The 16,633-nt window shown below is 37.8% G+C and overlaps 1 protein-coding gene across 1 annotated transcript; it reads left to right on the top strand.

The window, feature by feature from the left end:
* The first annotated feature begins 377 nt into the window (after positions 1-377).
* LOC114662281 (uncharacterized) lies at positions 378-16,455 on the top strand. Its single transcript, XM_051934612.1, has 7 exons — positions 378-656; positions 768-897; positions 2,956-3,008; positions 5,205-5,534; positions 13,374-13,707; positions 14,341-14,425; positions 16,370-16,455. The coding sequence occupies exons 2-7, from the start codon at positions 887-889 to the stop codon at positions 16,427-16,429; spliced, it is 873 nt and encodes a 290-aa protein (XP_051790572.1). The 5' UTR covers positions 378-656; positions 768-886; the 3' UTR covers positions 16,430-16,455.
* Positions 16,456-16,633: the final 178 nt, after the last annotated feature.

The raw sequence follows: 16,633 nt of genomic DNA, 5'->3' as shown, positions 1-16,633 counted from the left end.
TGGAAGAAATCATTACAACCTGTAAAGAAAACAGATGAAAAATTCAAAGCAAGTTAAAGCGTAAAAAAGCAAAACCATCTAAATTATAACCGTATAACAATTCTTAGCTGGGCTTCCTTCTGTGCAGTCATTGCACCTCTCTCTGTGGATATGAGTGTGTTCTTCTCATGGGCATATTTTACATATTTGATAAAAGGGAAATTATTAACAATGTGGAAAGGTTTATTATATTTTTGCTGCTGAAGAGCATGCAAGCAAGAGCTTTTAAAGCACTAATGGGAGTGGGAGGGTGCAAGGTGGTCCCTAATCCAATTTTGTGTCACTCTGTCTCACAGATTGCGGCTCCAATCCCTGCCGCTCTGACTCTACTTTTTTTTTTACCATGAGGAAGCGCCATCTATATAAGTAGTAAAACTTAAAAAACAGGAACTTACTTTTTATACATCTGCTCATAAATGAGAACCTGTTTACTTTTACTTGTCTATCAGACATATTTGTAGCTTGTGCCAAACCATATCTCACTTCTCTTCATGATGTGGTGCCCTTTTTAACCTCTTCTTTACAATCGTCAGTCAACGCAAACCCGAGTACAGGCAGTTGTCTCCGCTCACACGAAGTAACAAGGAGCAGAACACGGACAACTGGATCAGAGGACGGTAAGGAAGAGAGAATAATACAAAAGAAAGTGAGAGAATGCTGGGCAACCCATGTCCTAACCGGCGCCTTCTTAATGTTTGAGTAGTACATTTTATTTTTCCTTATTTTAGAGATCATCCATTGTGCGTCTAAGAATTTAAACAAAATTTCAAACAATAACGGAGACTGAGGACCATTTTGGAGGAGCTTGGACATTTTATGAAGAGATCAGATTATTAACTTATTACAAATGGGATTGAGGTAAGGTCTGTGAACCACTGTTTGTATTATAGGCTGTGAGGATAGATAGATAGATAGATAGATAGATAGATAGATAGATAGATAGATAGATAGATAGATAGATAGATAGATAGATAGATAGATAGATAGATAGATAGATAGATAGATAGATAGATAGATAGATAGAGTTTTCGCAGCACAGGATATCAGTCATTGGCACAGTTTATTGCCGCAGTATGTTGCATGTAATAGTCTGATAAGAAGTGTGAATGACCAGCTCAATACCCACCAGCACACAGAGAACAAGACCCTTTTGGCTGCAGTGTGACTACTTACATGTGTTTGACAAAAAAACAAAAAAAAAAAACAATAATGATTCACTCCAATCAAAATTTGTAATTTTTTATTTAAATAAATTTGAAGAAAATGTGCCTTTCTGGTGGGATGTAATCTGTACTAAAGTGATAAGCCTAGTGTTGTTACTACCTGTTGTTATAAAGTTTCACTCTCAAATCACACAGTTCTGTCACAATCAGATTCTGAGACATAAAGCTTTTAAAGGAAAAAAAACATTATTTTACACAAAAATGTGTATATATATATATATATATATATATATATATATATATATATATATATATATATGGGCGGCACGGTGGCGCAGTGGGTAGCGCTGCTGCCTCGCAGTTGGGAGATCTGGGGACCTGGGTTCGATTCCCGGGTCCTCCCTGCGTGGAGTTTGCATGTTCTCCCCGTGTCTGCGTGGGTTTCCTCCGGGCACTCCGGTTTCCTCCCACAGTCCAAAGACATGCAGGTTAGGTGGATTGGCGATTCTAAATTAGCCCTAGTGTGTGCTTGGTGTGTGGGTGTGTTTGTGTGTGTCCTGCGGTGGGTTGGCACCCTGCCCAGGATTGTTTCCTGCCTTGTGCCCTGTGTTGGCTGGGACTGGCTCCAGCAGACCCCCGTGACCCTGTGTTCGGATTCAGCGGGTTGGAAAATGGATGGATATATATATATATATATATATATATATATATATATATATATATATATATATATATATATATATATATATATATATATATATATATATATATATGAGACAGCAAGGTGGCGCAGTGGTAGCGCTGCTGCCTTGCAGTAAGGAGACCTGGGTTCGCTTCCCGGGTCCTCCCTGTGTGGAGTTTGCATGTTCTCCTCGTGTCTATGTGGGTTTCCTCCGGGTGCTCCGGTTTCCTCCCACAGTCCAAAGATATGCAGGTTAGGTGCATTAGCAATCCTAAATTGTCCATAGTGTGTGCCCTGCGGTGGGCTGGCACCCTGCCCAGGGATTTGTTCCTGCCTTGCACCCTGTGCTGGCTGGGATTGGCTCCAGCAGACCCCCGTGACCCTGTGTTAGGATATAGCGGGTTGGATGATGACTGACTGACTGACTATATATATATATATAATTATTAGATTTGAAAAACGATAAATTACACCTATGGGTTTTTTAAGTAGAATCAAAAAGTGGTCGGATCGCCTCTTAAAAAAGTGTCAGACGAGGAACTTTTGTTGACTCCATTATGGCTTAGCTTTTACCTGGTCAAGGCACTGGATGGATCAACTCGAACGTGAATATTTTTGTAAAATACATTTAAACAACAGCTTTCTCTCTTCTGCATAATAATGAGTCGCCATTCTAACTTCTAAATATGCCACAGTCCAAAGACGTGCATGCAGGTTTGGTGAACTGGCAACACTACATTGAGTGTGTGTGTGTGTTTGTTTGCCCTGCAATGGACTGTGCAGGGTTTGTTCCTGCCTTGTGCGCTGTGCTAGCTGGGATGGGTTCCAGCATCCATTTTCAGGAATAAGTGGGTTAGAAAATGACTGACTGATCTTCTTAAACTGAAGCCATCATCATCACATTATACCATCACTTCCATTCTGTTAGCTCTGCTCACAGAGGCTAAACAGAGGAAATTCTGTCAGTGACGCCATCTTGGCGAGCAGCTGCACAGTCAAACTCTTAACACCCCCTTCAGCCTTAAATCTAAAAAAAAAATCACATTAACTCCAGCCATTTTAATTTTGCAGAAAGACAATCTGGTTACTTGTTGGTCTCCTCTTCAGCGCTCCCATCCAGATCAGTAAGTAAATAAAGTTTTTCTGTAATATTATGACATTTTTCTTTTTACTATGATGCATTTGAATAAGAATTAGCAGCACTGACAGGATTTTGATCTAAATGGGAAGGTCAAGTTGAATTCCACATCATAAGGTGACTATTCTGACCTGCTCTAGAAAAAGGACGTTTGATTAAATGTATAATTGAATGGTTAAAAAAAAATCATGTTTTCACTAACATTTCTGAAAAATACCATATTTATTCAGAAATAGGACATGTGAAGGCTAAATACTTTAATGAACAGGTCTATGAATTAAAGAGCACTGTTATAAAAATAAATATTTTCCTGGTGTTTGCTTCTGATTGGTTATGGTGGTTAAATTAACTATAACTTAACAGTAAGGTAAAAAAAAAATACTGTAGCTTAATTATGAAAAATTATGCTTAATTAACTGTATATATTTAAATGGTAAAAATAAAAAAATAACAGTTAAAGGTATGCTTTAAAAGGATACATATTTAGACTCATAATGACACAATTGCTACAAAATTTTATATATCTCTCTTATATAAAAAAAAATCTTGGAAGTTTGGAAGGAGACGAGATGAGATTTTCTCAGAGAGACACTTTCATATCCCGCGAGACGAATCTTTATGCCAAGAGATTTAACCACGTCCGCAAAGGGAAATAAAACCAAGTGAACGTCGTAAAGAATTCAAAAACGTTGGCGTGGTACACATGCAGAGCAGGTTAGAGATAATGGAAGTACAAAACTTCGAAAGTCTCAACAAAATGATATAAAAATGGCATTAGCGCAAACAAACAGAAATTATTACTCGGTGAAATAATGGAACGCACAAAGAGATCAAATATATTGTTTGGATTTAAACTTTAAGTCTGAGACTTGTAGATCGTCTAATTTGTGTTGCCATCAGGGAAAAGTAGTGTTTCTTCCCAATGAAGAGGCGATTTGGCGAGAATTAAAAGATTTGCTGCTTGGTGAAAGTGAAATCTCGCGAGAGAAATCATTTCTCACTTGTGTGAGTGCTATTGTCGGACACATTTGTCGTAGAGAGAAAGAAACGATATTCACTCACGGGCAGTTATACGTTGCATTGTCACCTTGTAATTCCAAACACAGAATCAAAACTCAATGCGATTATTGATGAAAAGGTAAAAGTAAAAAGAGATTGAATATATGGACATTGGTGATACGACAAAAGTGCGCCACACGAAATGCAGATCACGCAGCACGGCTGCAGCAGCAGCAAGCCAGCAGCTGATCGAGCAAAGAGGAGGTAAAAAAAAATATGTGTTTCCCATTATATCACCGTTTAAGAGGGGGTTTCGGAGGAGTGACGACGTCTCCTTGGGGTGCATTCAGCCCCCCTCTTCACAACGCGATCGGCAGAGACGGGGGGGGGGGGGTTACGGGGGGGGGGGGGTTGACGAGCAAAGTGAGTAATATGAAAATATTGTAGAATCTGTGTTTTCTCTAACATTTCTGAAAATATTTATTAAAATAATACAAAATCTGAATGCTAAACACTATTATGTAATTTAATGGATAGGTCTATGAATGAAAGAGCACTGTTATAAAAAAGTATTTTAATGGTTTTTGCTTCTGGTTGGTTTTGGCAATTAAATTAATTTAATTAAATTTTAATTAAAAATAATTTAATTTTAAATATTTTTAATTAAATTTACGGGAAAAAAATTAAAGTGTATAATTCAGTAATTATAGCTGAATGAAAAACAACAGAAAGTCAGATGGTGGAGAGCACGTCAGATAAGATAAGGACGAGGCCGAGGTTTTATAAATTCTAATGTACAGGAGGTGGACCAGGAGACCTCGGATTTATTGGGTCTGTGTGTTCACATGTCAGCAGCGATTCTGTACGGTGTGGAAACAAATCTCAAGGGAGAAAAATAAAAGCTAAAAACATCCAAGAGTAGTGAATGAAAATGAAGAACGGAGTCAACTATATGTAAGTCTTTTAAAATGAAAATGGATGATAAAGCAGCAACTTCTAGCAATCAGTTGATTGATTGATCCTTCAATCCATCCAACAATAAATCAATCAGTCCATCGATGGTCTATAAAATCTGTAAAAGATCTACAATAGAAGCACCTTTAAAAGCATTAGGATGCTTATTGTGTTCTTTTCCTTGAATTATGAAGAAAACTCAAAGTGTTTTACTTTGTTTGAATTTAAGCCCCACTTGAACAGCAATGCCAGGCACAGCAGTCCGCTTGCCTCGATGACAGCTTTGTGCTGCAGTGTAACGTCCCAGAGCTGCATGGTAGGAAGGCGATGTACGTCTCCTGGAAGAAACAGGACAGAAAGTTAGTAGAGTACTCCAGAGGTGAGAGCGGCACAAAGACGTCCGGGTGGACCGGGTATCACCTGAATCCAGGATGCTTTGGTCTGGGAGACATCTCCCTGGGCATCAGCAAGGTGAATGATTCGGATGCTGGAAGCTACCAATACAACGTGGAAACTGACAAAGGGAGATACCAGGGAAACGTCGAGCTCCATGTCTGTAGTGAGTATTTCTTTCTCTTTTAGTAACGCATTGTCTTTGTAATTTTATGGTTGACAACTGAAAGTTGGTTACCAATTTAACTTGCATGAATGTACTCTGAGGTGGTTTTGCATCTCATTTTGGCCTTCTGCAACCCTGTATTTTAGCAAGCAGAGTTTGGAAAATTAATAATATAATATAATATAATCCAAATACAGCTACTCACTCATCACAAAATCTCTTGAACCATGAGGAGTTGGGACTTGAAATTTGGAATGTAGGTTACCATTGGCCCATAGGTGCTCACTAAGAAACGATTTAAAACATTTTGTGGTCCAAGCACGAAATTTCTTACAGTTTTTTAGACCTGTTTGTATGTCTGTCTGCTTTTCACAACAGAACTACTTGACGGATTTAGAACGGGTTTTTTTCTATAATTTGCTTGAACATTCCGTTGATTTTGCGACTTTCTCATCGCACTAAGTATCATAGTTCATTTGCAGTACCGATTTATTAATGCGAATCCGAGAGAGACTCATCAGGTTGCGGGAAGGGGGCGGGGCCCTCCTCTCTCACGCGTCTGACTTGGGGCATAACCTTAACTCCGCTTAGCTAGCAAACGAGAGAACTACTTAAAGGATTTAGATTGGGTTTTTTTCTGGAATTTGCTTGAACATTTTGGTTGATTTTACGACTTCTCTCATCGTGCTAAGAATCATAGTTTGCTTACAGGAGCGATATATTCACGTTAATCTGAGACAGAGGCTGCGGGCCGATGGGAGGGGGAAGAGTGACGTCAGGAGTACAGAGCTGGGTGGGGCCCTCCTCACTGTCCTGTTTCACTAATACGCAGGCAAAGCCACGGGGGATGGCTAGTATAATATAATATAATATAATATAATATAATATAATATAATATAATATAATATAAGGGATGTTCTATTTATTAACAGTTTCAAAAGCAAATTACATCACATTTCTACATAGCTTCATTTCTTTTTAATGCCCAATTATGACTACTGCCGCCTTCACTGTTTACAATTAAAATATAAAAGTGCAAAAACTTTTTGAATGTCCCTCGTATAATTTAATATAATAAAACACTAAGGTCTGTGTGTCCAGTCCTTCAGAACAATCTGAATGGTTAATTTGGCTTTGGTGACAAGACAAAAAATGGTGAGTGTGATACACACCAGGAGGAGTAAATGTATGCAGCTCAAAAGTATAAAATTTGACAGGAAGCAAAAAAGGTTCATCAAAAATAATGACAGAGTCTGAGAAGCAGGCTTTACGGCAACACGGTCTGAGAAGGAAGTGCTGGTGAAGAGATGTTCAGACACTCTCAAATACAGAGGAAAGGCACTGAAAGTACACATAGGGCAGGAGATAATAATTTTTAAATTATTTTATTATCTGTCATCAACAGGAACAGTGACTAGTAACTTTATTAAAGGATAAGTATCTGTGTGTCTGTCTGGTTGCTATGTCTGCCACTCCAACAGATGGTGCATCCAAAACATTAACTCTTCTTTTACAAATCTTATACTAAATGGCACATAAAAGAGACATATGCATTGCATTTGTTGTTCCAACAGATGGCACATACGACAAGCATTTTTAGTAATAAAATGCACTGCATTTGAAATTCCAACAGGTGGCACATCACAACATTAAAGCTGCTTTTATGAATCCCATACCAAATGATATATGACAGAGACATATGCATTGCATAGTGCACTGTAACCTTTAACACCGAGGTCTATGTTGATTATGCAGATTTCAACCCATCTAAGGCAGGTAGCAAAGCTTGTATAATATAATATAATATAATATAATATAATATAATATAATATAATATAATATAATATAATATAATATAATATAATATAATATATCTATCCATTTTCCAACATGTTGAGTCCAAACACAGGGTCACGGGGGTCTGCCAGAGCCAATCTCAGCCAACACAGGGCGCAGTGCAGGAACCAATCCCAGGCAGGGCGCCAACCCACCGCAGGACACACACACACACACACCCTCACATCAAGCACACACTAGGTCCAATTTAGTATCGCCAATACACCTAACCTGCATGTCTTTGTACTGTGGGAGGAAATCTGAGCAAACCCATGCTGACACGGGGAGAACATGCAAACTTCAATCAGGAAGGACCCAGGAAACAAACCCGGGTCTCCTTACTGTGAGGCAGCAGCACTACCACTGCACCACTGTGCCTCCCCCTAATATAATATAATATAATATAATAATATAATATAATATAATATAATATCTCTATTATAAAAAAAAAATTCTGGGAAAGAATGACTAGGGAGATGAAATGTGATCTTCACATAAAGATCACGGAAGACACTTAAAAGACCCGCGAGATGAAAGAGATTGGACACGGAGTGTCTCGCAGAGACCTTAAACATAAGACTTTGTGCCAAGAGATTGACTCAGGACCGTCTCGCAGGGACGTAGAACATGAGATTCTTGCAAGACATGCCCTACTTACAACCAATATCAAATAAGACCACAGGCAGCAAAACACTCATTCGTGTCAAGGCTTTGAGGACACACAGATCCAGGGCTCTCAGCGCATATAAAGCGTATAAGGACAATACGTTATAGATAAAACGTCAACAACTAAGCGAAGAAGAAAGAGCAGTGCAGAGAAAAGAGACCCAAAAGCGTTGGAGAGAAAAAATGCAAAAAAGAATAATCTAGGTGCAAATTCAGAAAATAAGGAAAGTAATAATCAACCCGGAACAAGTGGAATTGAAAAAAAAGCAGGTCCAATCGGGCTCAGAATTAAAAGACAAAGAGTAAAAGACAAAGTAGAACTTCATAAAGACGTTCAAAAACGTGGGCACTGTACACATGCAGAGCAGGTTAGAGATTATGAAAGGAGTGGAATTCGAAAGGCTCAGACATACAATGGAGCAATACACATGCAGAGAAAGGTAAAGAATATGAAAGCAGTAAAATTCGAAAGTACTGTAGCGTCCCAGGCAGGTTGAAGACTTTTTTTTTTTTTTGAGTGACTGTTAGGTTCAATTGAGGGAGGGCAGAGTAAAGCATGGAAGACTGACAGTGGGGTATTAATTGATACGGTAGGGGGTGGTAGGGTCAGGACGGGAGGAGGGGTTGGAGAGGGCACTTAAAGGTTGTGTTTGAGGTTACAAAGTCGCCGTTCTTTTTCTTGAAAAAAGTAAAACTTTTGTGAGACTTTACAACGTCTGTCTGTTTTTTTTTTTTTCCTTCTTCTCTTTTCGAGCTGGACGTGGAAGTCGCCACAGTATCAAAAAAAGATAGTAAAGATTGCATTAGCACAAACAAAAGGAAATTATTACTCGAAAAAAGGGAACATAATCATCACGGACCAGGTGTAATTGAAAAAATAGCAGGACAAAGTGAGATCAGAAATAAAAGACAAAGAGTATAAACAAAGTAAAATGTCATAAAGAGGTTAAAAAACAAGGGGCCCAAACACATGCTGAGCGGGTTAGAGATAATGAAAACAGTGGAATACAAAGGACTCAAAAAAAACATAAGCGCGAAACACATGCAGAGCAAGATACAAATATGAAAGAAGAAAGAAACCAAAGTGTCAAAACAAAGAAAGAAAAGATCGCATTAGCACAAACAAAGAGAAATTATAACTCGGAGAAACAACGAAAAGGCGAATAGAGATCGAATATATGGACATAGGTGATATGTCAGAAGTATGTAAATATTGTAAGGCTTTGAAGTTTAAGTCAGAGAATTTCAAAAACGAGATTTACCTCACATGCATTTATTGGTTACTTGGCAAAAAAAATTATTAACTGCTAATGATGTCGATCGTTTTGTCTGTGCTGAAATTCCAAACAGAGAAACCTATCCTGAATTATGGTACAAAGTCCTTAAACACATGTCTCAAGGACCTCATTTAAAAGATTCAGCATGCTGGGACTCGAAGGATTCCAAATATTGTTTTTAAAGAAGTTCTGAAATAAAAGTGAAACTAATGAAATAGCAACAATTCATACAAAAAAAAATCTTAAAAGTGTGTATCCGGAAAAACAAACACAGGGGTTGGCGAGCGAAGTGAGCAGGGGGCGAAGCCCCCTAGTATAATATAATATAATATAATATAATATAATATAATATAATATAATATAATATAATATAATATCTATATTAATAAAAGGCAAAGCCCTCACTGACTGACTGACTGACTCACTCATCACTAATTCTCCAACTTCCCGTGTAGGTGGAAGGCTGAAATTTGGCAGGCTCATTCCTTACAGCTTACTTACAAAAGTTAGGCAGGATTCATTTCGAAATTCAAAGTGTAACGGTCATAACTGGAATCTCTTTTTTGTCCATATACTGTAATGGACGGGGCAGAGTCGCGTATCGCGTCATCACGCCTCCTACGTAATCACGTGAAATGCCTTGGGGCCGATCTGGAAGAAGGTAGCGCAGCGCCTTGATTTAAACGATTCCATGTCTTAGTGGGTTTAATACTGTGTAAGCATACATATTAACACATGTGCAATTAAACGTGTGCATTTACGGGGTGATTTCTCAGGCTTAAAAGCTCGCCTTTTATTAAAAAAGTAAATGCAAACTGTTTTCATTCTGAAGGGCACAAACCACGTTGGATTTTGTAATGATAGTTGATTAGTAAGGTCTATTAAGGGATACTTACAGAATGATTAGTAATGCCTGTGAATGCCGATGCAAGTAGGAGAATGGGCGTGAACTAAAGAACGAGTAGTAACTTGTACAGTAAATGTCTCTAAAGTCTGTCTATTAAAAAGTTATTATATCTTTCAATCCTGTGTATTGATTAAACTACGAACCTAACAAGATCACTACATGGTGTCAGAAGTGGCGGATTGGAAGAGGAATGTGAAGAAGAGGTTCAGCTTTTGAACGAGTCTCGTGTCTGTGAGTAACCCAAAAACGTGGTCAGATAGCACCAAGATGTTCTAGCAAAAGAGAAAAAAAAATATGGAAGGATTACAGCCCCCACCAAATCTCCAGTTAAAGGGAAATGTAGCTGAAAATTGAAAAAGATTTAAACAGAGATTCGAGTTGTATCTTGCTGCGATTGAAGCAGATAGGAAAAGTGAAAAAATGAAAGTGTCTATGCTTCTACATGTAATTGGCGAAGAGGCGCTAGAGGTGTATAACAATTTTCAGTTTGAAGAAGATGGAGACAATATGAAATTGAACAAAATAGTTGAAAAATTCGAAACGTATTGCAACCCAAAGCGCAATGTGACGTTTGAGTGGCACAAGTTTTTTACGTTTCCAGAAAAGCGGAGAAACAATAGACCAGTATGTGATGGAACTGTGTAATAGGAGCTGTTCTAAGAAGAAACCGTCGAGACATCAAAGGACCAATAACCTCTAATCAGAACACTAACACCAGCGAAACAAATATTAACGAGAAAACAAGTATAAATCAGAAAAGAACATCTCAACTGCAAACACAATTAACCAGAAGATCAAAACGTCACGTAAAACCACCAGAACGACTCATTGAGACATGTTGAGGATTAAAGGAACATTTTCAATTAAGAAATGCTGAATTCCTTTAACAGTTGTGCTTTTTATACATACTTTGAATGCTGGATGTATGCCTGAAATGTTCTGGATAGTTCAGTTGTTTGAAGTGATAAAGAATTAAACGTGTGCATTTACGGGGTGATTTCTCAGGCTTAAAAGCTCGCTTTTTATTAAAAAGGTAAATGCAAACTGTTTTCATTCTGAAGGGCACAAACCACGTTAGATTTCAGCCGTTAAACGCGCAAAAATGTCGGTACACCAGATAAATAAGCGCAACATATTATCAGTTGTATTGTATGCTTACAATACATATAGAAATGTCTTAATCGTTAACTAATAGTATCGGATGGTGTTTTTCGACTCGCGCCTTGATTTAAACGATTGCATGTCTTGGTGGGTTTGCGTAGCTTATTGTCAATATCTTTATACCTCTTTTTAAGACTTATTGACTGAAACGGGCTTTCACGAAAAAAGTTAGGGCTTTGCTACAGGACACAACCTCCACAAGTTAAGGAAGTAAAAATAAAAGTATATATTTCTGTTTTATTTAAACCTTTTAAGTTCGTATGTATAGCCCCCTGCGGTGGGTTGGCACCCTGCCCAGGATTGGTTCCCTGCCTTGTGCCCTGTGTTGGCTGGGATTGGCTCCAGCAGACCCCCGTGACCCTGTGTTCGGATTCAGCGGGTTGGAAAATGGATGGCTGGATGTATAGCCCCATTTGGCTGTTTTAGTTTTTTTTTTTTCTTCAGTAATATTTAATCTCCTTAAAGAAAAAGAACATATGCATTTTACTTTTTTTGTATCTCTTTAGTAATATTTTAGTGTAAAAGGATAACCAGTATTTAAACCTTTTATGTTACTTTATAAAGTTATTTTACACAATGTTGAAAAATTAATAAGAAAGCTACATATTTTGGCAGCTGCTGCTTTAATTTTCAATGAAATGAAAAAAGCTCTCCAAGAGAAAACCTCAACGAAGAAGAAACAGTCTAAAAAGGAGAAACCCTCATTTATAAAGGTTTGCTGCAGATGACTTAACTGAAAATAAATGAATAGTTCCTAAGTGTATAATACATATTTATCTATTTGACTTATGCCTTTATTCCAGCAACTTGCAACATGTGAGGTACAATTTGTTACATTACTTTTGTTTTTTGCAGCACAGGCAGGTGAAGTGACTTCCTCAGGGTCACACAGTGGTGTCAGTACCAGGATTTGAACTGACAAGCTCCGGGTTTGCTGAAATATTACCGAAGAATGAAAAAAACTGAAAACGGGCAAATGGGGCTATGCATACAAATGTCCATCCATCCATTATCCAACCTGCTATATCCTAAGTACAGGAGCCAATCCCTGCCAACACAGGGCACAAGGCAGGAAACAAACCCCGGACAAGGTGCCAGCCCACCGTAGGGTGCACACACCCACACACACCCACACACCAGGGACAATTTAGAATCGCCAATGCACCAAACCTGCATGTCTTTGGACTGTGGGAGGAAACCGGAGTACCCGGAGGAAACCCAGACAGACACAGAGAGAACATTCAAACTCCACGCAGGGAAGCGAACCCGGGTCTCCTAACTGGCACCTTTCACTGCGCCACCATGCTGCCCGCATACAAACTTAAAAAGTTTAAATAAAACAGAAATTTATACCTTTATTTTTATTTCCTTAACTTGTGGAGGGTGTATCCTGTAGCAAAGCCCTAAGTTTTTTCATGAAAGCCCCTTTCAGTCAATAAGCCTTAAAAACAGGTGTAAAGCTAAACTTGCAGCACCGCTATTCAATTACACTTGCCTAACGCCTCTCCTAAGGGGACATACTGTGGGATCTGGGCATCAGTCAAAGCACCAATCACAGGCCCGATTAGAAAGCGGGAAGCTGTAATTTGTCGTCTCCCTCCCATGTAACAATCACAGCCCGTGTTACAACGCACTATGGAAGTATGTATATATGTATATGTGTATATGTGTGTGTTTATGTATGTGTGTATATGTATGTGTATATATATGTTGATATGTGTATATATATATGTGAATGTGTATATGTATATATATATATATATATATATATATATATATATGTATATGTAGATATGTGTATATGTAGATATGTATATATATGTGTATATGTAGATATGTATATATATGTTTACAAAACCTCTTTAACACACTACTTCTCCGCTGCGAAGCGCGGGTATTTTGCTAGTAATATAATATAATATAATTTTTGAGTGACAATATACTCCTGAGTTTTTTTGCTTAATTTTTTAATCTTTTATTTTTCAAATGCAGTGAACTTAGTAGTAGAATGTAAACAACCACGTACCACTATAGAGAAAGGAGACGCCATCATCACATGCCAGACTGGAAAGCTCTGCGGAGAAAAGCTGATCAACGTAACGTGGACTAAAGACAACATGATCCTTGCAGAATACTACATGCAGGACATGCAGTGGCTAGTCAGTGAGTCGCTCCGATTCAGACTTCCAAGGGACTTTTTCAGAGATGGCAACGTTTCCCTAATCATCAGCAACGTGCAAGAAGAAGATCAGGGGACCTATCGCTATTCTGTTGGCACTGCAAATGCGTATGTACAGGGGGAAGTGAAGCTCAAAGTGAACTGTAAGTCTTTTTATTTTCTGCTTTTACAGTGCCTCTAAAAAGTATTCTACCCCTTTGAGGTTTTTACATTTTCTGGTTTTACATTATTGAATCCCAATGGATTGAATTTGGCTTTATTAACATTGATCAACCCAAAAAGACTTTTCAATGTCAAAGTTGAAACAGATCTCTGTAAAGCGGTCTAAATTAATTACAAATATAAAATACAACATAATGGATCTCATAAGTATTGACCCCCTTCAAGTCAGTATTTAGTACGTCATGTCAGCCATGACGGCCTCGAGTCTGTGTGCTCAGGTCTTTTGATCTATCAGCTTTGGACATCTGATTAAGCTCAGTGAGCTGTCATGTTGATCACAAATAAACAGCACAAACATGTTAATTAAACAAAATAAGTAAAATGATGAGGTCCATACTAACTTTGATTGTTATGTTGTAATATAACATGAATGGTAAGTTTAATAATGATTGCCACAGTTTATGAATAAAGGAGCTGCATGTCAGATGACAAACCTATGTAACCTACATCTCTATTCAAATAAACTGGGAACAAAGCTGTCCCCATCTTTTTATTATCATCTTGTAGCATTGCATTATCTTATAGTTTATTTATTATGTTCTTTTCTTTTTCAGTGAGACTGAGCTACTTGTGGTGGCTTTTGATCTTAATAATGGTGACTGTATTGGTGCTGGGGATCATCATTTGTAAAGCTTGCAAGAAGGTAAAGTACCAATGAAGTGGTCAGCTTTGTGAGGGCTCAGCTCCTTTACAAGACACACTGAGAATGGCGGCCATCACAAGTCTGGAGGACAATCAGTACATTTAAGTGTATTCTGTAACATTGTGTCTTAAATCAGACAACTGTTCACAATAAGATGAAGCACTAGATTATCTTGCTTTTTCTTTTGTTGTTATTAACTCACATAAATTAAACTCAAGATATTCTCCAGAGACAGTGAAAGAGGAATAAAGGGTCTATTTGGGCTAACTGCACATTGGGACAGTAACCTCTCCGACCCCGACATTGACTGCAATTATGACAGGTTAAGAAATCAGACTAGTTTAACAAAATAAGTGATTTTATTTAAACAATTCTCTTATTTAAGAGGCATTCAGGACCATCTATAAGTCCTTTAATAAGTCAATTTAATATACAATTCACATTGGATAGATAGATATGGGGTGGCCCAGATCTAATTATGCAATTTTCATTATGCTATAACTTATTAAGTTTAATACACAGAAAATCACCTGAGAAATCCTGGACCATCGAGAAGTGTGCGAACTGACGACATGAAGAATCGTCTCCGCGCCTAACTGGAATTGTCCCCGCATAAATCAAAGTTATCCAGATGATCTGGATCTGCATAATTATATCTAGACCACCCTGTAGATAGATAGATAGATAGATAGATAGATAGATAGATAGATAGATAGATAGATAGATAGATAGATAGATAGATAGATAGATAGATAGATAGATAATTTTAGTATAGTAGGCAGGATAGATAGATATACTTTATATCTATTTAACCTGCCTACTATTTATCTATCTATCTTGCCTACTACAGTATATTAAAACCTATCTATCTATCTTTGTCCCAAAGGGGAAATCTTAAACTTTATGAAAGCTTAAGAAACATACTATAACAAACCACGAACCCCCGAAACACACACAAGAACCTTTCGCTTGGACATTGAGAGAGCTGCTTTCGTCTGATAACAGGCTTGTAAGATGTGGTCAGATATGCCCAATTGTGTCACGGGTTTACATTTAAAGACATTGTCAAGTGGAAAGGACATGTCCAGCTTGTTGTGTCCACAAATGGAACATGCTGATTGACTTTTGTTCCTTCCAAAGTTGGTTGAAGTCATGATGAATGATTAATCATTGGAGTATTGGTAACAGAGTGAATTACTTCTGTTGCAGAGTTAAAAACGTTTCCCAGGATGATATACCTTATCTCCCTTGGCAGCAATGCAGGCAAATTCAGTCAGTATTTCAATGTCTGTATAACACATTTTAGTTCTAATTGTAATGTGCTTGCTGTTTTCGCTTCGCTCATTCACAAAGATGTCCAGTCCCCCACCTTCCCTTTCCACAACATCCGATTGTGTCAAATGCAACCCATCCAGCATTAAAATAGCCCCTGAAATAAGACATTGCAGCTGTTTCACCAGAGCACTCAAACGTGCTGTGCTTACCATGAGATGTGACAATTCACTCAAATTATTTAAAATTATTTAAAAGCGATCAAACGTTCCTCTGTATATCAAGGCAGGTCAGATCAGAAACTTTATCACTTTACTTTTATCCTCACTTCAGGTCTTCACCTTTTTCATCTTTAGTTAAGCTGCTCCTCTAATAAGGTGTAACATTGCTCCTTAGACGGCAGTGAGCGCTGTGCTCCAGCTGAGTACGGAAACATTTAATACATCCCACCTTACATTCCCCAGAGTCTGTTGACCTTCACAATTCACCATGATGACAATCACCACCACAGTAAATTATAAAACCTGTTCAGTTTTTCTGCCATCAATATTGTTAGGAGAATAGACAAGACATGGGGCTTCAATTTTCTTCTTTTTTGGGTTAATTGACTGTGATCTCCTCCAGGGTTGATTTCAGTCTTGCTAATTGTTCTTTTTCTTTAAATCCCTCCAGATTCAAAAAATTCTAATAACAAGCCAGATGGAAAGACTAACAGAATTGGCTGGAGAATGATTGTTTATGAATAAAATAAATAAATAAATAAATAAATAAATAAATAAATAAATACAATGTCTGATCTGTTTCTGTGTTTTCATTAGGAAGCAGACTTAGAAGGGCATGAAGAGAGGACTGTGAAAATAGGAATCTCAAGCAAAGTTCAATATCTATAAAGTCTCGTTCTCTAACATCTTTCCACAAAAACGATCAGATAACAAC

The sequence above is a fragment of the Erpetoichthys calabaricus genome, chromosome 12 (assembly GCF_900747795.2).
Source record: "Erpetoichthys calabaricus chromosome 12, fErpCal1.3, whole genome shotgun sequence".
NCBI classification, from domain to species: Eukaryota; Metazoa; Chordata; class Cladistia; order Polypteriformes; family Polypteridae; genus Erpetoichthys; species Erpetoichthys calabaricus.
Note: the sequence above shows the minus strand (reverse complement) of the source record. Positions and strands in the feature narration are given on the sequence as shown.